This window comes from Xenopus laevis, chromosome 4S, assembly GCF_017654675.1.
Source record: "Xenopus laevis strain J_2021 chromosome 4S, Xenopus_laevis_v10.1, whole genome shotgun sequence".
Classification (NCBI taxonomy): Eukaryota; Metazoa; Chordata; class Amphibia; order Anura; family Pipidae; genus Xenopus; species Xenopus laevis.
The window spans coordinates 124,309,017-124,334,358 of record NC_054378.1 but is presented as its reverse complement, the minus strand read 5'-3'; the positions used below and the strand labels follow the sequence as shown (position 1 = coordinate 124,334,358).

General features: G+C 40.3%; 1 protein-coding gene across 3 annotated transcripts in view; it reads right to left on the bottom strand.

Annotated features, from left to right (window-relative positions):
- prickle2.S (prickle planar cell polarity protein 2 S homeolog) overlaps positions 1 to 25,342 on the bottom strand; it is a 251,230-nt gene that overhangs the window by 41,929 nt on the left and 183,959 nt on the right. For all 3 annotated transcript variants that reach the window (XM_018261496.2, XM_041561791.1, XM_018261497.2), the window contains 2 exons: positions 9,851 to 9,988; positions 3,763 to 3,966 (listed from right to left, as the gene is read on the bottom strand). In XM_018261496.2, the coding sequence (XP_018116985.1) occupies positions 3,763 to 3,966; positions 9,851 to 9,988 (342 nt within the window). The remainder of the gene's footprint in view (positions 1 to 3,762; positions 3,967 to 9,850; positions 9,989 to 25,342) is intronic.

The following is a 25,342-nucleotide window of genomic DNA, read 5'->3' as shown; positions in this document are numbered from 1 at the left end:
CTACTGTTTTATAATTTTTAAAATTTTTAAAAACTTGGATTATTTGGATAAAATGGAGTCTATGGGAGATGGCTTTTCCATAATTCGGAGCTTTCTGGATAACGGGTTTCTGGATAACGGATTCCATACCTGTACTGAGAAAATATTAAACATATTTCACTGTGGTGCAAGAGCACATAATCTGTTTCTGGGAAGTGGCTGAACCAATTTGTAAATATTAGCATTTTAATCTAAATATTATCAAAATGTGCATAGCCCACCTATGATTACATTATCCTGCAGGAGATCAGTTTATAAAAAACCCATCATTATTTTTCTTTCTGAGAGACGATTTTGTCCCCCAATGTCCCCCCCTCATTCTCCAATTCATATTCTTACTCTCCAATTTTAAGTCTCACCTTTATACTCCAACTTATATATGGTGGAAAAGGAACATTTAAATGACTTGTAGGATGGAGATGATAACCCCAATAGACTGGTTCTGCTTCCAATAAGGATTAATTATATCTTAGTTGGGAACAAGTACAAGCGACTGTTTTATTATTACAGAGAAAAATGAAACCATTTTGACAAATTTGGATTATTTCATGAAAATGGAGTCTATGGGAGACGGCCTTTCCATAATTCAGAGCTTTCTGTGTTACTATATTTCTGCTGTTTGTTGCAGCGATCATATATCATGGGCCACAGATTTCCCAATTCATTCTACTAGCTCTCAACACCGTACGAGTTGATTAAAATATATATACGTGCGAGAGGTAAAGCTTTATTCAGTTACTAAACCATAGAAGAATTAATGAATCGGCTCTCACGACTTAAAGCTTGTTGACTACATGTTTACTACGCTCATAAAACCATTATCCTTCTCTTTTCTTCCCCCTCCAAAGTAAAATGATTCCGAAGACTGTAAATACCAGAGACTGTCTGAAGTGTTGGAGATTACACTATAAAAACACACATTCAATTTGCACATCTCCCCGAGGCTCTGGTTAATCCCACATTATCCTGTCATGGGATACTTTGTGGTGTGATTCTTGCTGACTAGTTATATAGAAAGGTGAGATAAGACCAAGGCTGTTTTCTTACTTTCTCAACAGGACGTATATATCAGGTCGGATATTTCCCAGAACATATGCATGGACTAGGAATTCTGGGTTTTCTCACAGTCTGGTGGATTGTTAGTGAAGAGGTCACCGGGCTATAAGTACAAGAATTTGCTTTAGGGATTCAAGGAATTTTTTTTCATTTCTGGCTAGAAATATCAGTTCCAGATTTTTGGGCAGATGAGATTTATTGCTCACTGACTGTACCGCAAGGCAGACACAAGCATACTGTACCAAGTAACAACCGGAGGCAAGGATTCCTATCCTTCATCTCTGGAGACTTGGGAAGCCTGGAATCAGCTTCATGACTAGCGATGAGCGGCGAAAATTCAGCAAGACATAAAAATCACCAAGACAAAATTGTGGCAGAGACAAAAAAGTTGTGCGAGTAAAAAAAAGAATGTTGTTGCCTTTTGACTTTGATGGGTTTCGCAAATTTTTCACTGTTTGGCAAATATTTCAGAAGTTTCAAGAATTTTTCAGCTAAGCGAAACAGGACCGATTCACGCATCGCTATTTATGATTCAAGAACTGGTTTAGAATGTGCTACACATCTTATTTGAATGAATGTTGCCTGGTGTTAGGGTTAAGTTTTACTGTACTAACGGGGTCCTAAAGACTCATTAATGGGTCCTGACCTAAAGGTTAAGAATCCCTGACCTAAGCAGTAATACAATAACAAGCAGATCATTTGTCTAAGAGCTAGTAGCCCATGGGAACCAATGGGATGCTTGCTTCCAGATGGTAAATGTTGGTTGGGTACTAATGCAAAATGCAATTTCAGCTTGTTATAAATACTTAACAGGTTTTCTGTATTCAAATATTCTAATTAGCGTATCACATGCATGCCAAGGTTAGCCATATTGCATTTATTCAATTGTTTATAATCACTCTGATATAGCACTGCAGCCCCATTATACTGTATCTCTAGTGCCAGCCTCCATTTCCCCTTATTATTTTTGTGAGGCCAGGGGTGAGGTCAGGGGGCAGTGCCCAGGGTTTCCAGCCAGGGAACGGGTGTGCGTCAACGGGCCCACAAGGGCTTTTCCCGGTGTCCTGTCGGCCCAATCTGTGCAAGTCCACCCAGTTATACAATAGTGATGTGCGGGTCATGTTTTACTAACCCTAGGCTTACCTCCTTCCACCCACGCCTGCCCGTGACTTCCGGGTTCCGTTTATAGACCCGCCCCACTGATGACATCACAAAAAGGGGGTGGGGTGATAAAACGCGCGTCTACAAAAAAAGGAAGCCGGCAGACCAGCAGTGCAAGGTGGCGGGTGGGAAGAGCAGGAAGAAGAGTTCAACCCGGACCCCCAACCGGAGGTGCAAGGTTGGCCCGAACCTGCCCCACCCCCGGATATCGGGCCGGCCCGCACATCACTAATATATAAGCCAATAGGGGGTTCTTGGCAACTCGTGTTCTAACATGAAAACATTTACGTGATTGCACCACACATGCAGAATTGGATGATCTGGTCTTTCTACAATGGAACACCATTGAGAACCCCGTTCTCTAGACTTAACAGATCATTAATTGAAAAGCCAGCTACAATTCTAATTTGAATTGAATAAGCAGCATTAAGATGAATAACAACAGTCTACCCAATTTAAACCTTTCTATATCTTTTACAAGTTGATGCAGAAGAAGGCAACCCCATCCTTTCCTAGGAAGCCGGCTGGAAAATGAGCCTCACCAGCTCTCAGCAGTTAATTTATGTATATGGCCCGGTACATGTTCAGCTTGTTTATTCTTCTGAAGCTCTGGGGGGATCGCTGAGCTCGCATGGGTTATGTTTGCCTATCCTGAAGTGCAAACAGTATCACAGGATATTGGCATTGTAAGTGACACACACTGGATAGAGGAGCTTCCTTCAACAGACCATACCAGAATTGTTCTTGGAATGGGGAGAGTCTATTTTTGTGAATATTGTACCAATTGCACCCAAAACCACCTCCCTGCCCCCAACATACCACTCCAGGCCTGGCCATATTGCTTATCTCAGCTGAGGCATTATTAATATTGATATTACACAGCCCTTTACAGAGAATGTTAGTTATTTCCATAAGCCTTTGCTCCAGTGGAAACTGCATTTTAAACCCCCTTATTACAGCACTGCCACCCCTAAACACTAGGGTTAGTTTAATCAAGAGCCAACCAGTAAAATGTGTCTGACATATACATATACTTGCCCTGTAACAGTAATAAGGTCTTCAAACATGCAACACAAGCTCACCATCTTGGGTCTTGTTAGGCCATATACAGAGTCAGCGGCACTGCACATGCTCAGTGTGCTCTAAGCTTAGGGATTGTTGAGAATAATCAAATATTAACAGAAATTGAGATGACCCTTGTCTTTGTAGTTTCAGGGCTGATCATTCCTTCTGGTGCCAAATGCACTGGTGTCTGTGTTAATATGAAATGTGAATCTATTGATGACTTATTGTGAGTCGGTCCCTAAGCTCAAACAACACGCATAACAGATAACTGGGAATCAGCAGAAATGAGAGGGAGGTACTGGGACATCTTCAGAACTACAGACCTTCAACACTAAAGCGCTGGGATGACCTTGGGCTAGAACCATTCATATAAACAATGGAGCTCAAGAATTTTATTATTATTTTAAGCCTTTTTTATGGAGCAATATATTCAGGGCCTACCTCATCACATGCCGCACACCTAGGCTTCAAACACTCGGCATGGTGCCTGCCGCAGTAGATCTTTCCATCCTGGTAGAAGTAGATTAGGTCAACCAGCAATTCATTGCAGATGATGCACACAAAGCACTGAGGGTGCCAGAATACTCCATGCCCCGCTCTCGATGCAAAGACAGCCATGTCCCCTCCATTGATCTGACCACCACACTGTACATGGAAAGAAAAGGCAAGGTTACACAAATACATAAATAATCAGTTAGTGTAAGCATAGATCCCACCAGATATTGCCAACCTACAACTCTCAGCATCCTACTGTAGACTCAAAGCAGTCCAGGCACTTTTAAACTGACTATATAGTAACAATGATACACAGATCTGTTTGAAGTTATATGGTGAACCTTTGGAGACTGGTTGAAGTTTATACCATTAGTAATTCTGTCTATAAAGATGGATCTGCCAATGGTACAATCCAATGCAACAGTTTGTGGATGTCTGATCCTTCATATGTTCCAGACTGACCAATGACTCTGCACCAGTCTGAATGGGGATAATTCAACAACCTGGTCTTCTTTATTGCATGGTCAACTAGTACTGAAATAATATAACACTGTCAAATATCCTAGTTAATTGCAAGCTGTGGAATATATATTTCTACATGTTACTTGGTAGCACGATTCTTTGGTTTCTATGTCTAAAATAAGTATTCCCCTGTACTAAGCAATTCAACTGGGACAACCCCATATGTTGCTCATGGCCTGTACAGGTCCTCTGTAATTATAAATGAAAAGGCAAGTTGATTATGGCACTGTCCCTTTAACTAGCAAAAGTATTTCTTTACATTATTTTCTTATATAGGTCATCAAGGCGATCCAGGGGGTTTAAGATGGATTTCACCCAGAGTTAATTGAAGCTGCATCTCATTACCAAAAGTGCTTACACAAAGAATTCAATATCCAGAAATAACTGTGAAGCCTTAGGTCCAAAAACCTCCCCGGGAAGCATGTTTAACAAAGGGGAACCCGAGGAGCAAGTTCTTGATTCCAAGGATTAAATCAGAAAATAATAAAAATCAGAGTAAGTGCTCGTCATTTCCTAAAAAAAACTTTCACCCGTCAAAGAAACTGCTCAAGTGATAAATGAATGGACGCTGCTGTTAAGGAAGGGGCATATTTCAATAAGTAGATAAGTGTATGTGGAACTGTATAACATATTTTTTGCTGTGTAATTGGGCACACATGTATAACGATGGCACTGTATCCAGCTACAGCTGCACAGTATGGGCATTACAGTGCACTCAACACCTCTGTGAATGACAATTCAATTTGCAAGAGAAGTTTTGGGGTTGGGTTTACACTGTCTGGAATGCCTCTAGACTAGAAAATCAGCTGGAGACTTTTATAATGAATACGGTGCAATAATACCTCCGTCCAGCAGGACTTATAATTGCTGAATTCTATAGCAGTAGTTATATAGAGTATAAGGGTCAAGCCCCCATCCTCATTTGGGGACTGCAGTTGGTCTGAGACCCCTCTAAACTTACTAAATGTTACTAATACATGAACACTGTGGCATCATGCACCCTACTATAGTTCCAAGGATATCAAGGACTGCAATTAATATCTTACAACATATACCATGCTTATTGGCCTTTCAGATCCAAAGTATATCTAGAATAATAACAAAAACGAGCATTTCATCCAAATCTCACTCCAACTGGTCTTCAAGCTAAGCCCCCAATAACTGATTTGGGACCTTCTAAGTCAGTGGTCCCCAACCAGCAGCTGGTGAGCAACATCCTCACCAAAGAAATGGTGCTCCTAGTGGCCGCAAAGCAGGTCATTATTTTTGAATTCCTGCTTTGGAGGCACGTTTTGGCTGTATAAAAATCAGATGTACTGCCAGCTAGTCTCATGTAGGCTGCCAGTCCACATGGAGGCTACCAAAAGGCAAATCACACCTAAGGAACATTTTTCATGCTTGTGTTGCTCCTAAACTCATTTAATATCTGAATGTTGTTCACAGGTAAAAAGGTTGGGGACCCCTGTTCTAAGCAGGCCATTCACACTATTTTGATTTGTTGTTGTCTGTATTTCAGTCCATGCTACAGATTCATAGTTCTGCCAGGTATTCAGAATTGCAACAGAATTAGGGTATATGGATAAAGAAACATCAATAAATACAGATACCTACCAACACATTAAATAAGGGATGCCATGTTTTTATGTCTTTAGTACAGAGATGGAGTGCTGCCTCCAGTGTTACCGGTTTGGTATCAAGTGCCTCTAGGTGTATGGCCTCAAAAACTGCCAATGGCCAAAAAATAGCATCCACAAACAAACCACTAATGGCACATCTGATGCTGTTAAACCAGTTGTTTTTGATTGATTTGATTTTGATTGAAACTGGTTTAACAGCATCAGCTGTGCCATTGGTGTTTCGCTTTTGGATGTTGTTATTTCTTTGACTTTTCCCTGAACCATTAGTAGTGAACTGGTGGTATTAACAGAGTGCTACGACTCAACGGCATGACTGTTGTCTGAAAACCTCACCATTAAGAATATGTTTTTAAGGTACTCTGCAGCGTTTCCCACTGAAGTCGCTGTAAAGTGCCCCACAGTCTTTGGTCTTCAGCACTTTGCCATGGAAATCATGCTGAGTGCCTGGCAGTCCCAGGGGCCTAATATTTTAGCACCCATAGCTAGAGGAAGCCACTTCATTGAGGGCACATTTTACATGAGACACAGCGCCTAACGCTAGTGTCAATTCGCTAGCGTTGGCCATTTTCGTTACGTCGCAAATTCACTAACGGACGCTAGCATAACTTCACTAGCGTAACTTCACTAGCGTAACTTCGCACCCTTACACCTGGCGAATTTGCGCAACGGACGTAACTACGCAAATTCACTTACGTGCGCATTGTTCTGAACGCTACCTTTTACGCTAGACTTCCTTCGCCACCTCAGACCAGGCGAAGCGCAATAGAGTAGATAGGGATTTCTTCAAAAAAAGTTTAAATTTTTTCTAAGTCCCAAAAAACGCTGGCGTTTTTTCTATATTATGGGTGATAGGCTGAAAAAGATCGAAAACATTTTTGGGGCTCCCCTCCTTCCCCCCTACATTTCCTGACTCATGGCAACTTAACTATACAGTGGGCACATGTGTAGGGCAAAATAAAAATTTTATTTGATGTTTTGAAGGTTTCCCAGGCATTTGTAGTGCTGCTACATATTCCTCCATTGAAATTTGGCGCCATATGCAAATTAACCATCGCTAGCGTAACTTCGCTTTGCGAATCAACGCTAGCGCAACTTCGCAACCTTATGATACCCCTGAGTGCAACTTTGGATTTTAGTGAATTTGCGAAGCGCTGGCGAAACTACGCCTGGCGAAGTGCGGCGAAGTTACGCCTGGCGCAACTACGAATCTTAGTGAATTTGCCCCACAGTAAGGAAGATGCTCAACCCACTGACATTTCATGGGGAACAGGCTCTACAGTGGGTTTGGCATGGGAACTGGTGGAGTAGACATTAACAACCGTTGGTAAAGGGAACTCGAGTAATTTCTCATAGACGAATGGAACCACTTTCCTTTAACTGACTTTCCTGCACTTGTACTAGTTATACTACAGGGCTCTGAGGCACTCAGTGACCATTTTTGACCCCCTCGTCTTTACTTTACAGCAGAGATCAGAAGCCAAGGGCCTGAAATTTTAAATGGTAAAAAACAACCTAAATCCAAAATACTGAAGATGTTTTCTAATCATCGTCTTTCCATGCAATACCATGAAAATGTAAACCATTGTTGTCATTATAGCAGGCAAATACTTTAAGGTGTTGAAAGTCTGGGGGTTAAAAAAATGAAATATTGATATTTCTATTCGGCAAGCCATTTAGAATCTAAGAATGATGTATTATCTCACATTCCATAGGCTGCAATTAACTCCGTGCAGAGCAGGAAGACTAAGGTGAAGTCACTAAGGGTAATCTTTTTGGGCAGAAGAGAAATGAGCGCATAGCTGCCTGACATATGGAACTCATACGTTAATCCCCCCCAGGATTAGGCTGTCTATGATACCTTATAATGAGCAGCACAGAAGCTGGAAGATTTAGTTTCTCTAATAATGGTGCACTGGCAACACAGAGCAATCAGTACAAAGCCACAATTCTATATGAAATGTTCTATATAAAGGGGATTTATTGCCACAAATGTAAAATCTTATTATAGCTCTTTCAGGGATAAAAGTAACAGGAATTTATGACCAAGAAGATTAGAGTTGGACAATATTACGTAACAGGCAGAGAACCAACCAATGGGCCAAGTCTCTTACGTGTTTCTGTTTTTGTTCTTTGGATCAGAGATTCCTAAAAAAAAAATAGGGATGACTCCATTACTAGAGGGACTGAAAGCAACACAAATAGGGGCCCAGCTTGAGGGGGTGCTCTTTGCAAATATACTGATATACTCTTTTCTATACCCCTAAAACAGGGTGACTGATATAGCAATTCTATTGGGCAGTGATCCCCAACCAGTGGCTCATGAGCAACATGTTGCTCAACAGCCACTTGGATGTTGCTCTCAGTGGCCTCAAAGCAGGTGATTAATTTTAATTTCCAGGTTTGGAGGCAAGTTTTGGTTGTATAAAAAATAGGGGTTCTTTCAAGTAGAGCCTCCTGTAGGCTGCCAGTCCATATTGGGGCTACTAAATCGCCAATCACAGCACTTATTTGGCACCCCAGGGAATTTTGTCATGCTCGTGTCACTCTCCATGTTGCTAATGGGTAAAAAAAAAGTGTTGGGACCCATGCTATTAGGTATCTTTATTCTGATTATGATCCACAGAGGGCTCCCTAAACCCCCCAATGGCAGGGGCTACTGCCACTTTGGGGGTACTTGGAGGGTGGCATGGTGCCAGCTAGGGTACAATTTTGAGAGAAAGTCTATTTGCTCTCCTCGATACATCTGAAAGCTCAGATCGATGGTCAAATTGACTCTTCTGGATACAACATGTAAGGGGTCTGTATTTTTAATGGGTTTAATAAAGATTAGTGATTGTATTGTTTTGCAGTTCCTACTGCTGTGCCCCAGCATTGTGTTGAAGAGTGCATCAATACTGACAAAGGGTGAGTTTAAACAAACAAACAAAACATTGGTCTAATCTTTATCTCTCAATTTAAGGTGGCCATGATTGTGTTGACCACTCCCAATGATCAGAACAGCACCATGTGAAGCGTCGTGGTTCCTCTTCACTTTGCTTTCAGCCTACTGAAAGAATTGTAATTAACGTCAGGACTAGAGGTCAATACAAGCCCAGGTGACCAGCCTAACCCTCCATTTCAATTTTCATTGGAATGGAGGACAGAAAAGGGGAGCATGGAAAATGCAGCAAGACTGAAAATGTCTTCCTTATGATCAGCCACCCAGGTCAATAGGTTAGGAAAATAGATCAAGGCATCTCAGTACTGTTCCTTGCTGGTAGAGGATCTACAAAACATGGCACCTATTTTCTTTCCATCGCTCTTTACTGGAGCCTTCACTAGGAGTTGAATAAAATAAGCTATGCCCACTACATCACCGGCTACTGAAGAAAAAAACCTACAATGCTATATCAATTGTTTAAAGAAAAACCCAACTAAAAACATTTTCCTTAAACTGCATCCAGCTGAGCTATGCGCTTCCCCTTCCTAGGCAGGAATATTTAATCCAAGAGCTGAGTCTTGTAAATATTAGCTCATATGTCTTGGGTATGATCAATATTTGGATATCCTGACATATATCTGCGGGTATAATATAATACAGTACATTTGTTTGGATAGCCAAATTGGATTTGAGCGCGAGTGTCTCTTTAATAAGCAGGAAGACAAAGCGTTTTACAATGTACTGAACTTTCAGGGAGACGAATGATCCCATTCAAAGCAGGTCTTGCTGTTCACAGCTGTGTCTAGACAGCGCCGTTAAGGACTTGGATACTTTATATGGGGCAATGCAATATAGCCGGCACTATAACCGGCTCTTGATTTACATTCAATTTCTCATGTCGGAGCGATGGAAAATGGAACAGAAAGTGCTCTTTATAGAGAAATATATAATATACCTGCTCACAGATGGCACCAGTCATCGTTACTGGGAAAGGTCTGACATTGCCTCTTCCTAAATTCTCTCTTTTTCTTTGGTTGCTAAACAGTTTTAGCTCTCGCTTTTCCTCTTCATCCAACGAATTGCAATACCGGACCTGGGAAAAACAAAGAGACATTTGTCCGCATCTGAAACTTTGATATTTCACGGAACCGTTATATTATCTGACAATGAAAAGCGCACAAAATGTGTGACTTTGGTTTGCTCCGCAAGGGGGGACCCCACAGTGTCCCCACCAAACATTCCATATGATTTGGTTTAGAGTATTAAGCATGTAAAGAATGAATCTGTTATATGTTTGCCATCTATAAATTGGGAGACGTACATGGCACCACTAATAATGTTAGCTTGCGACCCTGGCCACACAGGGTCTGATCCGTTCATGCAATTCAGTAATATCCAACGTCTGCAACTGGGATTGCTTTAACAGAGAAAATGGTGTATTTCCCTCAGCTGCAGCCTGGGTCTGAGGTTTACAGATAAGGGGGAGTTCATTAAATAGGATGTTTAACTAAGTAGAGTAAATTAATTAAGTGCCTTCCCCCAATCTGAAGAACCAGGAAGTTGGGAAATGAACCTGCTTTCAGTTTCAGTGTTTACGCTGTTTCCTACAAGAAAAACACGAAGACCATTTATATTACCTAAACAACACTAGAGGTGTAAAATAAGTTAAAAAAAAAAAAAACAGTTCATTATTGAACAAGGGGGTTTGTTATATGTTCAGAATTATTTGTTGGTATGAGACCCGTTATCCAGAAAGCTCTGAATTACGGGATGACCATCTCCCAAAGACTCCATATTACTCAAATAATTCTAATTTGTAAAAACTATTTCCTTTTTCTTTGTACAGGTATGGGACCTGTTATTCAGAATGCTTGGGACCTGGGGTTTTCCGGATAACGGATCTTTCCGTAATTTGGGTCTTCATGCCTTGAGTCTACTAGAAATTCATTTAAACATTAAATAAACCCAATAGGCTGGTTTTGCTTCCAATAAGGATTAATTATATCTTAGTTGGGATCAAGTACAAGCTACTGTTTTATTATTACAGAGAAAAAGGAGATCATTTTTAAAAAATTGGATTATTTGGATAAAATGGAGTCTATGGGAGATGGCCTTTCTGTAATTCGAAGCTTTCTGGATAACAGGTTACTGGATAAAAGATCCCATACCTGTATAATGATATCATAACCACAGTGCTTTACAGAGAATACACATCATTTGCATCACTGGAGTTTACAATCTAATGTCCATATCGCATTCACACACATACTAGGGTCAGTTTTATAACCTGCCTGTATGATTTTGGAGAGTGGGAGGAAACTTATAGATACACGGGGAGAACATACACATTTCCTGGCTGGAATTTTGGGTTTATTAAATAAATCTCCTGCCCTAGTAGCGCATTTGCTTTGCGAATCTTGTTTGTTAGCCCCATGTAAGTTGAACACATATGTATATTGATTATCAAATCCACGTCGTCTTCTCAGCATGAGGGCTTCAGACAATTCTGCAAGCTAAACGAAGGCTTCTCGCTTTCAGTGGAGGAGCAAGCTGATTTCATGGCTGCGGCAATGATTCACTGGCACAATGCTTGCCTCCTGTGTAAGCCCTGGGCAATGGGGAGGCTTTGCCAATAAGTCCTTGTAATGGAATCGCAAAAGCCTGACTGCCCTTGGGAACGGATGCTCTACAGCCCCATAGAGAGATTTCCCTGAAGCGAATACTCGCAACTTAATGCAACTATGAACTTCCAGAATCATCTGCGTCCTCTCTCTGTCTCTGCCTGCAGTGGATAAACCATTGAAACCACACAGATATCGGAGGCTTTTTATCTAAGGTTACAAGATAAAAATCTCTTCCAGGGAAGTTATTCCAACCAGAGTCAGATTATACAAATTTTCTACTTGAGATCAAATGAAAAATAAGATTAAATAGATTATACCTGAGTCAAGACTTTATCAAACCCCAATGCCAGTTGGGCTGTAGGATCAGCATAGTACAGTATGTTATTTAGAGGTCTAACTACAGAGGAAGCAGACCCAGCGTCTGCAGGGGGGCCCATGAGATATAGGGGCCCACGAGGCCCTAATTCATGTACAATTTCAATAAGTATTGGTAAAATAGGTCAACCCCTAGACATTTTGGAAGGCCAGAAAAATAATTTGCTGTAGGGCCCATTAATATCTAGTTATGCCACTGATGTTATTACAGGTATGGGACCCTTTATCCAGAAGGCTCGGGACCTGGGGGTTTCCGAGTAACGGATCTTTCCGTAATTTGGATCTTCATACCTTAAGTCTACTAGAGAATCATGTCAACATTAAATAAACCCAACAGGCTGGTTTTGCTTCCAATAAGGATTAATTATATCTTAGTTGGGATCAAGTACAAACTACTGTTTTATTATTACACAGAAAAAGGAAATAATTTTGAAAATTTTTGATTATTTGCCCTTTCAATAGTTTTTATTTGACTTTTAACAATTAAAAGAGATAAGCATTTGTTACATTCACGTAAAATCGTCATATGTTTGCTTAGGAAAGGAAAATGGGAAAAGAGAAGGAGAGGTAAAGATAGAATCGGTCCTATCTCGGACTAGTGAGGGCCGATTAAAGAAAGAGAAAGAAAGTGAAGTAAATAGATTAAAAGAACTTTAACTCAACGGCATGATGTGTTTCTTGAATTAGTATTGAGCATTGCTTGTTTTAAGGTGTTTTCTGCGAGGTCCCTTGTATACTATAATAGAAAATACTTCTGTGGGCTCACAGTTGTAGGACTTACCTGTGATACAACCTGTTAATATTAGCTATTCTTGAACTATGAAAAATAGAGGGTATAGCAAAACACTTATCGCTCTATATAGTCATCATAGAACAATTACGGGAAGGGTGAAGGGGTTCCTGTATTCGGGAAAGAATATCGATACCATGGTTCCCATATTTCTTTGCATTTCTCATATTTATCTGTAAGTATACTGGTTAACCTTTCATTAATTATCCAGTTAGTTTTGTCTTTAAAATGGGAAATAGGAACAAAGGGTGATTTCCAGTGTTTAGCTATTGTGATTTTCGCTGCCAAAAACATCAAATTTATCAGAATTCTTGTATAGGTATTAATGTTAGATATCCTTTTATTTAGTAGAGTGCTTAAAGGATCTTTCCTAAGGTTGAGTTGTGTTACCGAGTATATAATAGTATAAATCCTGGTCCAGAACCTTTGGATGTTTGAGTAGTCCCACCAGATATGCATCATGGTGCCCATTTGACCACATAGTCTAAAACAGTCTTGACTAAATTGGGGGTTTATCTTATGCAAACGAGATGGGACCATATACCAGCGTGTGAGAACTTTATATGCAGTTTCCAGTAGTGAAACATTTCTAGAACAGTGGGCTGTAGTTTCCCATATCTTGTCCCAGGTTTCTTTATCTATAGTAGTGTTAAGATCCTTGTCCCATGGTGTAACGTATGACAGAGGGGCTTGGGATTGTGTATCAAGGAGTAATCGATACCAGTATGAGAGTTGACCCTTTGCATATGGATATTTAATGCAAGCGTTTTCAAAGTAGGTGGGGGTTATAGGTGTTTTTTCCTTATTGTAGGTATGTATAAAGTGATTTATTTGTTGGTATTGAAAACTCTGATAGGGGAAAATTAGGAGTTTCCTGTATAGTGAGCCAGGTTTTAGGACCTGATATAGAATAAAAATTGTATATAGACTTGAAACCGTTAGAAGTCCACCTTTGGATAGATATGGGGGATAAGCCAGGGGGAAACAAAGGATTGCCAAGAATCGGTGCTGCTGGATGGGAAGATGAGATAAGTTTGGCTGGGTATTTGGATTTATCCCAGATGTTCAGGCAATGATTTAGGAAGGGATCCGTAATTTCTGGACGTTTTGCTGCAGGGCACCATAGTAATGCTTGTGGGGTAACTGGATGTAGTTGGTATTTCAACATTGTTACCCATTTAGGTGGTGTGGATGAATGCATGTGTATGAGGGGTACCAATTGTGCTGCTATATAATAGTAAAATAAATTAGGGACGCCTAGACCTCCTTGCCCTTTAGTCCTGTACATGGTTTGTCTAGTGATTCTAGGAAGTTTATCTGCCCAAATCAATTGAAATACCTTTCTCTGCATGGCTTTAAGATCATGAGCAGGGATTGGGATTGGCAGTGCCCTAAAGTAGTATAGCAATTTAGGCAAGAGAGACATCTTTAGGGCATGTATTGTCCCAAACCATGAGAGATCCATCTTTGACCATTGTCTCGTCTGTTTTTTTCCAGAGCTGGGGATAGTTATGTTGATACAATGTGTTTGTATCTCGGGGAATATCAATACCCAAGTAGTGTATAGTTGTTTCCTGCCATTTGAAATCCAAATTTAGTTGTAGTAATTTAACAGTAGGTTGTGGTAATGATATATTTAGGGCTTCTGATTTTGTATGGTTAAATGTTAGTCCTGATATTTTTCCCAAAGTATCATAGAGATGAATTAGGTTGGGCAGTGAGGTAAGGGGTTTGGTTATAGTCATAAGAATGTCATTGGCATATAGGCCCTGTTTATGAGTGTGTGTTGGTCCAATTGGGTAATTTGGATTATTTGATTATAATGGAGTCTATGGAAGACGGTCTCTCTGTAATACGGAACTGATTTCTGGATAACTGATCCCATACCGGTATTTCTTTATAATGGGCTGCACGTGGGACATCACCGCTTTGCAATTTAGCTCCATATCCTGATCACCATGGTACCCGTAGACTTTCCATATCTACATCATTAACTGCACAAGTGAAATTATTATTAAATTATAATTAGAACAAAACACTAGACACGCCGACAGTGGGGGGATTTATCTTTATATTGCTGCTTGTCCAATGCAAGGTCCACCAGAGGAGAAAATAGCTCATGAATCTGTGATGTTTCCAAGATTACTGATCAATGGCAATGGAGATGAACATTAGCAACTAATGCCTGCTGTGCGGGAACCATGTTCTCTCTCTCTCTCTCTGCAAGGATATAAGTTCTACTCAGCCCTACTTTGCACATCACCAGATATATAGGCTTATTATTTTACAATTAAATCTATAATTCCCTGATACTGTCCTGGATCTAGGATTTCTGTTCCAGAGACTATTATTTCTACTGCTCTTGTTCCAATGGCTAGCAATCAAATTCAAATCAAGTACATGTCTTTGATAGTGTGAGAAGTATCACTTTTGGCACCAATGTGCTTGGTGTCAGTGTTAGCATGTGATTCAGTTCATATTAGTCAAGACAAAGTTAGGTTGACATGAGCTCTGTGAATTCTGCACTCAGATAGAGTCAGAACTCCCAACAAAAGAATCACAGAGTTTTTATTATAGACCCTTAAAAAGGGAGTTACTGATAGAAGAGCATAGAGATATCGCTCTATAGCACAGAAAAACAAAGAACAACTCTTACAGCCAAGCAGGTGGCTCTGCCCTCAAGGACAGGGTACTTGTGACCAAGTCTAGCTTTAGAACATAATAAATCCCAGTTAGTGGGGCTGTATCCACAGAATTGTATTCCCCCTTATTAGTAAGGGACCCCAGTAATTACCAATAGGTAATTGCTTCAATAGGCCAATTACATGCATTGCACTAGAGCAGGCACGCTAGGCACTCTCTGCAAGTTGCTAAGGAGCATCTATGGATACAAGTAATGGTGGATAATATCAACCTCACTTACTGTGGTTTCAGTTGTATTCCATGAACCCTTAACTGCTTTGTATGTTTCAACCTCAGCTGGAAACACACAAATTGTATGAAGAATCATATTCTCATATCATTTGCCTTCCTCTTTCTTTCATCCCTGATTCGACTCAGCGGGAACCTTATCCACGATTTATTTACACTCTGGAACGTGACCAGATTCCCTGATGCTCACACCTTAAAACGCACTGATCCAGGTTCTACATCCGTCTCATTTTTTACACCTCTGCCAACTATGACTACACGATTCAACCGTGTTCACACAGCGGGATTAACAAGAGGTTATGAGAATTTGAGGGATAAAAAAAAATATATAGATGCAGTAAGAGAATTGTAATTGTATTAATAAACCCGTTTGTTGACATCATGTAGGTCGTACATGTCATGGCCAAAGTGAATAAAAGAAGCAAGTACCTTAAAGGGGAACTATCGCGAAAATCTAATTTTCCCAGCGGACAGATAGGATGAAAATAATAATATTCTCAAATATATTCATTTAACAGAAATGCTCACTTTTTGAAGGGCATTCAATAATATTACAGGGAGTTAGAATGCTTTCTCTGAGAGCCAGTTCAAGCAATTGCTGAATGGGAGTGGCTATACCCCAACTGTGATGTCACGTAGCAACTAGCAAAGTCCCACCCTCTTCATGCTGAAGTCAAAGCATCCACACACCAACTGTATTCTCTGGAATCTCATTCTGAGAACAGTAAGGCTGTTATTCTTTTATAGTGTGAAAATGCTGATTTTATTGGCAGAATTAGGTTTTCACACTCTCCCAGATCAAAGGCAGGACAGTGCATGGTATTTTTTTTTTGCACATTGCACCTCGCCTCACATGTTGCATATGTCTCTGTAGGTCAATAACAACCAGCCAGCAATTCACTTTGAACAGGCTACTTACTACTGATTCAAAATATGGGTAATTGAACTGGTACAAATTAGCACCTTGGTTTGAAATCACCATCTTTCTGTCTATAAATGTATGTGTGTGACAGTGTGCTTGTGTGTGATTGTCTCCCAGAAACTTGTTTGTGTTTGCTTCAGAAACAGCCATGGAGCCGCAATTCAAGTTGAAATAGGGCTAAAAGGCACAGGTTTTATAGCAGATAAGCTCTGTACAATACAATGGATTTAGTTATTTTATAAGTATTTAAACCTATTGTATTCATTTATCTGTTGCCCACTTATTTGCTTCCATGGCTAGCAAGCATCTTATTTTTATTTTCTAAACAATAGTAATGTTTCTGAGGCAAACACTCCAGTTTTACAAGAGAACCAAGAGTTCATCCTTATTTCATGCTTGAGCATATGCCCTGTATGGAAGATCTGAGCCTGTAAAGTAGTATGCATGTGCATGGGTTATTCACTGGTAGCAATCATAGCCCAGGCTGCAGGACATTGATACAGCTCAGGCACTTTTGGGCTCAGCTATCTGGCACTGATTGGGAAGGTGCCACAGGGTGGGCTGCCCAGGGAAGTGGCCCAAACAGTGATCTGGTACTGGAACCTTATGCATTGGCAGTAGCACTGGCACTTCTATACACTGGCATTTCCAAACACACTGCCATTAGCACTGGCTTTTGCATACACTAGCATTGGTACTTGTACTTCAAACACTTCAAGGCACTTTCATACATTGGCACCACCACATACATTACCATTGGCATTTGTACTTCCATACACAGGGACTCCCATACATCGGCAGTGGCACCACCACATACAGTTTGATTTGTACTCGCACATTACCATTTGGTACTGGAAATTCCATACACTGGCATTGCCATTTGCACCTTCACACATACCGTCATTGGTACTGACACTTCTATACTCAGACACTTCCGCACATTTGTACTGCGCCAACTCATACTGTGACTAGGGTTGCCACCTTTTCTGGACAAAAATACTGGCCTTCCTATATATGTATCTCTTTTCCCTATTAACCCTTTAAGTGCCACAGAATGTAGAATCTACGTTCTGTGGAAAAGTAACTTGAAATGTCACAGAACGTAGATTCTACGTTCTGCAGCACTTCCGGGTTCTGGAGCGGAGGAGCAGCTGTTAGAGCCGCTCGCTCCGTTCCGCTTCGATCCCCTGCCCCTAGGCAACGAGCAGAGCAGGGGATCGAGTGGCCCCTGGGGCGCGATCGCCCAGGGGCCCAAAAACAGCAGCAGGCACGTGTTACTTACGTGTCCTGCTGCTGCAGCCTGCACTGCGATGATCAGCTCCGCCCCCACAGCACAGAGACACGCAGATCGTCGCAGATGTCTTCCTGGGACCCCTCCACATCGTGTGCAACAGTCTTCAGCGACTTTTTCAGGTTAGTGCAACAATTACACACACAAACACACCAACACACACTTATTACAGTAATACACACTTAGATTCACACTTACACATCCATTTTTGGGGATTGGGGGGGGTCACTTACACTCACTGCACTTACACACACGTGCACACGCGCACATAACATGTAATTTACCATTTGTACACACGCACACGCACATACATGGCATTGTGGCTTTTTTTTTTCTTTTTTCTTATCGCATCGTCTCTTTTTTTTGCTGAAAAAAATGTTTTATTGCCATTACGAATAGCGTATTCGCTAACCGTACTGTGCAATATCTTTTGTATGTTATTTCAGTGATTATATTGCAATTTTGGGTATTTTGGTGCATTTTTAGCCATTTTATTGAATTTTTAGCCATTTTATTGCATTTTCAGCTCTGCATATGTTGTGTTCACTTGTTTCTAGCCGTATAACCTGTTTGGCCCAGCTAAAATATTCAAACTGTGATTCTGATGGCCGATAACACTATTCTGGAAAAAAAACATTGATTTTTGTGGTTTTATTGGATTTTTTTTCATTTCACTCTTTACTGCCTTATTTTGTTTTGCCTTGTAAATTTTATCTACTATATATCCATTTGGGGGTCTCTGTGCGCCACATAGTTTGGTATATCTATGCATATTGGGCATCAAAGTGTTCAGTAGACCCCTGGCGTTCATATTTAGGATGTTTTATGCTGATACGTTACGAAATGTGGGGCATATAATGGGGTAAAATTCAAGCTTTGTGACGATTTTCAGAAATTTGATAAAAACCGTTATGTTCAGCATTGCTTTGCAGTTTGGCAGTTTGTAGTAGAAACACTTATTTACCCATATTGGATTCGTCAGAATGTGTACTTTCTGAAAATATATGGTTTTCTGGGGTCTCTGTACTGTTAGGGGGGTCTAATGTCGCATAATACACACACCAGGTGCTTATATTGCAGCAGCCAGCGCGTCAGCTGTGAAAATGTATATACACTATTGTCATTTGGTGGTCTCTGTGCGCCACATAGTTTGGTATATCTATGCATATTGAGCATCAAAGTGTTCAGTAGACCCCTGGCGTTCATATTTAGGATGTTTTATGCTGATACGTTACGAAATGTGGGGCATATAATGGGGTAAAATTCAAGCTTTCTGACGATTTTCAGAAATTTGATAAAAAACCGTTATGTTCAGCATTGCTTTGCAGTTTGGCAGTTTGTAGTAGAAACACTTATTTACCCATATTGGATTCGTCAGAATGTGTACTTTCTGAAAATATATGGTTTTCTGGGGTCTCTGTACTGTTAGGGGGGTCTAATGTCGCATAATACACACACCAGGCGCTTATATTGCAGCAGCCAGCGCGTCAGCTGTGAAAATGTATATACACTATTGTCATTTGGTGGTCTCTGTGCGCCACATAGTTTGGTATATCTATGCATATTGGGCATCAAAGTGTTCAGTAGACCCCTGGCGTTCATATTTAGGATGTTTTATGCTGATACGTTACGAAACGTGGAGCATATAATGGGGTAAAATTCAAGCTTTGTGACGATTTTCAGAAATTTGATAAAAACCGTTATGTTCAGCATTGCTTTGCAGTTTGGCAGTTTGTAGTAGTAACACTTATTTACCCATATTGGATTCGTCAGAATGTGTACTTTCTGAAAATATATGGTTTTCTGGTGTCTCTGTACTGTTAGGTGGTCTAATGTCGCATAATACACACACCGGGTGGTTATGTTGCAGCAGCCAGCGCGTCAGCCATGAAAATGTCTATACATATTGTCATTTGGGGGTCTCTGTGCGCCACATAGTTTGGTATATCTATGCACATTGGGCATCAAACTATTTAGTAGACCCGTATGTTTATATTTAGGATGCTTTATGCTGGTAATGATACATGGACAATACGATGCTGGAAAGTTGAAGCTTTGAGGCAATTTTCAGATATTTCACCAAAACCGCCAAATTTGGCAAAGCCTTGCGACTCAGTAGTTTGGAGCAGAAAGGCATGGGTACCCATTTTAGATTCTGTAGAATGTGTACTTTCCAAAAATGTATGGGTTTGGGGGGTAAACATATATTTCTGTGTTTTTACCCCACAAAAATGCAGACAATGTGCTGATTTTTCATTAGCTGAAGTTACCCACAGGACAATTTGTATGTGCTAACTTCATTTTGGGGCCTCTAAATGCCATATACTTTGGTAAACCTATGCACAGTGGGCACCAAACTGTTTGGAGGACACCTGGAAATCACAATTTGGGTGCTTTTTTGTGATACGTAATGATACATGGGCGATATGATGCTGGAAAGTTGAAGCATTGAGGCAATTTTCAGATATTTCACCAAAACCGACAACTTTGGGAAAGCCTTGCGACTCAGTAGTTTGGAGCAATAAGGCATGGGTACCCATTTTAGATTCTGTAGAATGTGTACTTTCCAAAAATGTATGGGTGTGGGGGGTAAACATATATTTCTGTGTTTTTAACCCACAAAAATGCAGTTAATGTGTTGATCTTTCATTAGCTGAAGTTACCCACAGGACTATTTGTATGCACTAACTTCATTTTGAGGCCTCTAAATGCCAGATACTTTGGTAAACCTATGAACAATGGCCACCAAACTGTTCGGAGGAACCCTGGCAATCATATTTAGGGTGCTTTTTCTTAGTGCATAACGATACATGGGTGATATGGTGCTGAGAAGTTGAAGCTTTGAGGCAATTTTCAGATATTTCACCAAAACCGACAATTGTGGGAAAGCCTTGCGACTCAGTAGTTTGGAGCAGAAAGGCATGGGTACCCATTTTAGATTCGGTAGAATGTGTACTTTCCAAAACTATATGGGTTTTGGGGGGCAAACATATATTTCTGTGTTTTTACCCCACAAAAATGCAGTCAATGTGTTGATTTTTCATTAGCTGAAGTTACCCACGGGACTGTTTGTATGCGCTAACTTCATTTTGGGGCCTCTAAATGCCAGATACTTTGGTAAACCTATGAACAATGGCCACCAAAATGTTCAGAGGAACCATGGCAATCATATTTAGGGTGCTTTTTCTTAGTGCATAATGATACATGGGTGATATGGTGCTGGGAAGTTGAAGGTTTGAGGCAATTTTCACATATTTCACCAAAACCGACAATTTTGGGAAAGCCTTGCGACTCAGTAGTTTGGAGCAGAAAGGCATGGGTACCCATTTTAGATTCGGTAGAATGTGTACTTTCCAAAAATATATGGGTTTGGGGGGTAAACATATATTTCTGTGTTTTTACCCCACAAAAAATGCAGTCAATGTGTTGATTTCTCAGTAGCTGAAGTAAAGTCCTGATCAATTTGGATGTGCTAACTTCATATTGGTGTCTCTAAATGCCAGATACTTTGGTAAACCTATGCATAATGGGTATCAAACTGTTCAGTGGACCCCTGGCAATCATATTTCAGGTGCTTTTTCTTGGTACCTAATATAGTTTGGGATATGCGGAGCAGCAAAATAAAACCTTTGAAATCATTTTTCAGAATTTTGAATTTTTTTTTGAAAAACCGCTATGTTCAGACAAGCTTTTATGTTTGGTAGTTGGGAGTAGAGAGACATAGTTACCCATTTTGTAATCGGCAGAATGTGTACTTTTCAAAAATGTATGGTTTTCTGGGGTAAACCTACGGTTTCAGGAGTTTTTGCCTTGGAATCTAAAGCATGCCGTTTTCTGCCTTAGTGCTTTCAAAATTCGGCAATATACTGCCGGGAGTTTTTGAGGCACAGAAGTCCTAAATCTCCCTAAAACTATACATATCTGGTATTGGCACGTTCGAGAGACATAAGGCTTTCCAAATCAGTTGGATTTTCATCCGTAAAATGAAATATTTTTCTGGTATAAATTGATATACGATGAAAAATGGTAATTTTTCATTTTTTTTTTGGTATTTAGCACTATAAATTTTTTTGCACAGGTGGAAATACATGAAAACTCAGGCAGATTTAGAAAGCTCAGTTTCTACCGAAAAAAACAATGTATAGTTTTCCTAGGTAAACTATAGGTTTCCCCTCAGAAAATGCCCCTAAAGTGAGAGAGCACAAAATGTTTCAAAAACGGCTGGCATTTCGCGTAACCAAAATGTGAAATTCTGTTGGCACTTAAAGGGTTAATAACATTGGATCAACCATAATATTTACTGGTCAGGTGGCAACCCTAACTGTGACATTGGCACTTCTGTACATTGGCACAACCACTGGCACCTCCACACACACTGTCATTGTTACCAGGACTTCCTTACAGGCACCTCAGGTGTTCACTGGCATTGGTACTGCTACTTTCACATACTGGCATTGGTACTGCCAGCTACACCTACCCTCCTTATATGTACACCTGCCTCACCCACCTTCCACTTTCACACTCACCCCTGCTACTTCTATCACTCTCATACCCACTCCTGCAACTCCTACCATCCACTCACGTTCACCCCTGCAACCCCTACCATGCACTCACACACTCACCCCTGTAACTCCTACCATCCACTCACACTCACCACTGCAACCCCTACCATCCACTCTCACACTCACCCCTGCAACAGCAAGCTGCCTCAGGCGGCGGAGGGGCCAGGATCGCCCCAGGTTTAGTAAGGATTTAAAGTGCATGGTGTGACCTCCGCATATTTCACACTCCTTGCTGCTATGTGAGGGTTGGTTGGCTGCCTATCCTAAGGCCAGGGAGCAAACATAGGGCATGAAGTAGTGATGTGTGGGCCTACCTAACACCCGCAGGTTCGGGCCAACCTTGCACCCCCCTTTCCGGGTCACAGGCAGGTCTGGGTTGAGCTCTTCTTCCTATTCCTTTTTATAGATGCGCGCCTGTTCGCCCTCCCCTTTTGTGACATTATTGGCGGGGCGGTGCGGGTCTATAAAAGGTAGGGGGAAGGCGGGCGGGTATTGGGCAGGTGTGGGTAAAACCTGACCCCCACATCACTAGCATGAAGGGAGAACCTTTAGAGAGCTACTATTATAGGTGTAATGCTTGTAGATTGGATAGTTTACATTAACCCTTTAAGTGCCAGCAGAATTTGACATTTCGGTTTCACGAAATGCCAGACGTTTTTGAAACATTTTGTGCTCTTTCACTTTCTTTCATTTTCTGAGGGGAAACCTTTAGTTTCCTTAGGAAAAACATACATTGTTTTTTTCGGGAGAACCTGAGCTTTCTAAATCCGAGTTTCATGTATTTCCACCTCTGCAAAAAGATTTATAGCGCTAAATACCAATGAAAAATTCCTATTTTTAATAATATATGAATTTATACCAAAAAAATATTTTTATTTACTCATGAAAATCCAACTGCTTTGGAAAGCCTCATGTCGCTCGAACATTGCCAATACCAGATATGTATAGTTTTAGTGAGATTTAGTACTTCTGTATAGCAAAAACTCCCTGCAGTATATTACCGAATTTTCAAACTACTAAGGCAGAAAACGGCATATTTTAGTTTTCAAGGCCAAAAAATCCTGAAACAGTAGGTTTACCCCAGTAAACCATTTAGTTTTGAAAAGTACACATTCTGCTGATTCCAAAATGGGTAACTGTGTCTCTCTACTCCTAACTACCAAACATAAAAGCTTGTCTGAATTTAGCAGTTTTGATGAAAATGTATTAAAATTCTGAAAAAAACACTTCAAAGATTTTATTTTGCTGCCCCTGATATCCACACTGTATTAGGTACCAAGAAAAAGCACCCTGAATATGATTGCCAGGGGTCCACTGAGCAAGGTGATGCCCATTGTGCATAGGTTTACCAAAGTTTATGGCTTTTAGAGACACCAATATGAAGTAAGCGCATAAAAATAGTCCTGTGGGTAACTTCAGCTAATGAAAAATCAACACATTGACTGCATTTTTGTGGGGTAAAAACACAGAAATATATGTTTACCCCCCAAAACCCATATATTTTTGGAAAGTACACATTCTACTGAACCTAAAATGGTGACCCATGCCTTTCTGCACCAAACTACGGAGTCAAAAGGCTTTCCCAAAATTGGTGGTTTTGGTGAAATAACTGAAAATTGCCTCAAAGTTTCAACTTTCCAGCATCGTCCATGTATCATTATCAGCATAAAGCATCCTAAATATGAATGCTGCCCAATATGCATAGATTTACCAAACTATGTTGCGCACAGTGACCCCCAAATGGATATATGTTAGACAAAATTTACATGGGCAAAAAGAAGCAACAAAGAACAATGGTAAATAAAAAACCACAAAAAGCAATGCTTTTTTCCCCACCTAGTATAATCAGCAGTCAGAATTACTGTTTGATTATGTTAGCTTGGCCACATATGTTTTACAGACAGAAGCAAGCAAACAACACCCATGCAGAGCTGAAAATGCAATAAAATAGCTAAAAAATACTATAAAATGGCTAAAAATGCACCAAAATCACAAAATTGCAATATAATAACAGAATTAGCATGCAAAAGGTATGCGCAGTACTGTTAGGGAATACGCTATTCACAATGGCAATAAAACATTTTTTTCAGGCAAAAATAAAAAAGGGTGCACTTGCTCAGTCTGCTACCCAGTGGCAAAGCTTTGGATGTGAGTTTAACCCTTTCCCTGCCAGCCATTTTGTCCTAAATGCAACATCTACTGCCAAGCAGTTTTTTTAGACTTTTTGTACTCTTTCACTTTAAGGGCTTTTCCTGGGGGGGGGGGTCTTTTAGTTTACCCAGGAAAACAATATGTTGTTTTTTTCAGGACAACCTGAGTTTTCAAAATATGCTAGAATTTTGGTGTCCACTTCTGTAAAAATATATAGGCTTCTAAGTGTAAAATCCTGTTTCACATAGTACAATCACATATATCAGAAACATAATTTATTTTATGTACAAGAACACAGCCGATTTGTATAATTCTGTCTCCTCAATGCACAATACCAAAATATATAGTTTTATGGAGATTTATCACTTGTATATATCAATATCTATAAGCAGTACATGGCCAGATTTCCAAAGCAGCGCTCCACAAAATGGCATACTTCTGATTTCAAGGCCAAACATTCCACTAACAGTAGGTTTACACTAGAAAACTATCCATTATTAGAAAGAGCAGATTCTGGGAAATCAAAAATGGGTAAATATATTGTTGTACTCCAAACTACCAAGTTGCAATTTTTCCTAAATTTATAATTTTATATAGAAATTGGTGAATTTTTTGAAAAATGATATCTCCACACATCATTAGGACGAATGTACCCAGGAGTCCATCGAACAGTTTGATGCCCAATATGTATAGGTTTACCTAAGCAGGTGGCATATAGGGGCCCCAAAATGAAGACTTCTATAAGGTACTGCAAAATCAACACATTTACATACTTTTTTCTATCTCCCCCCCCCCAAAAAA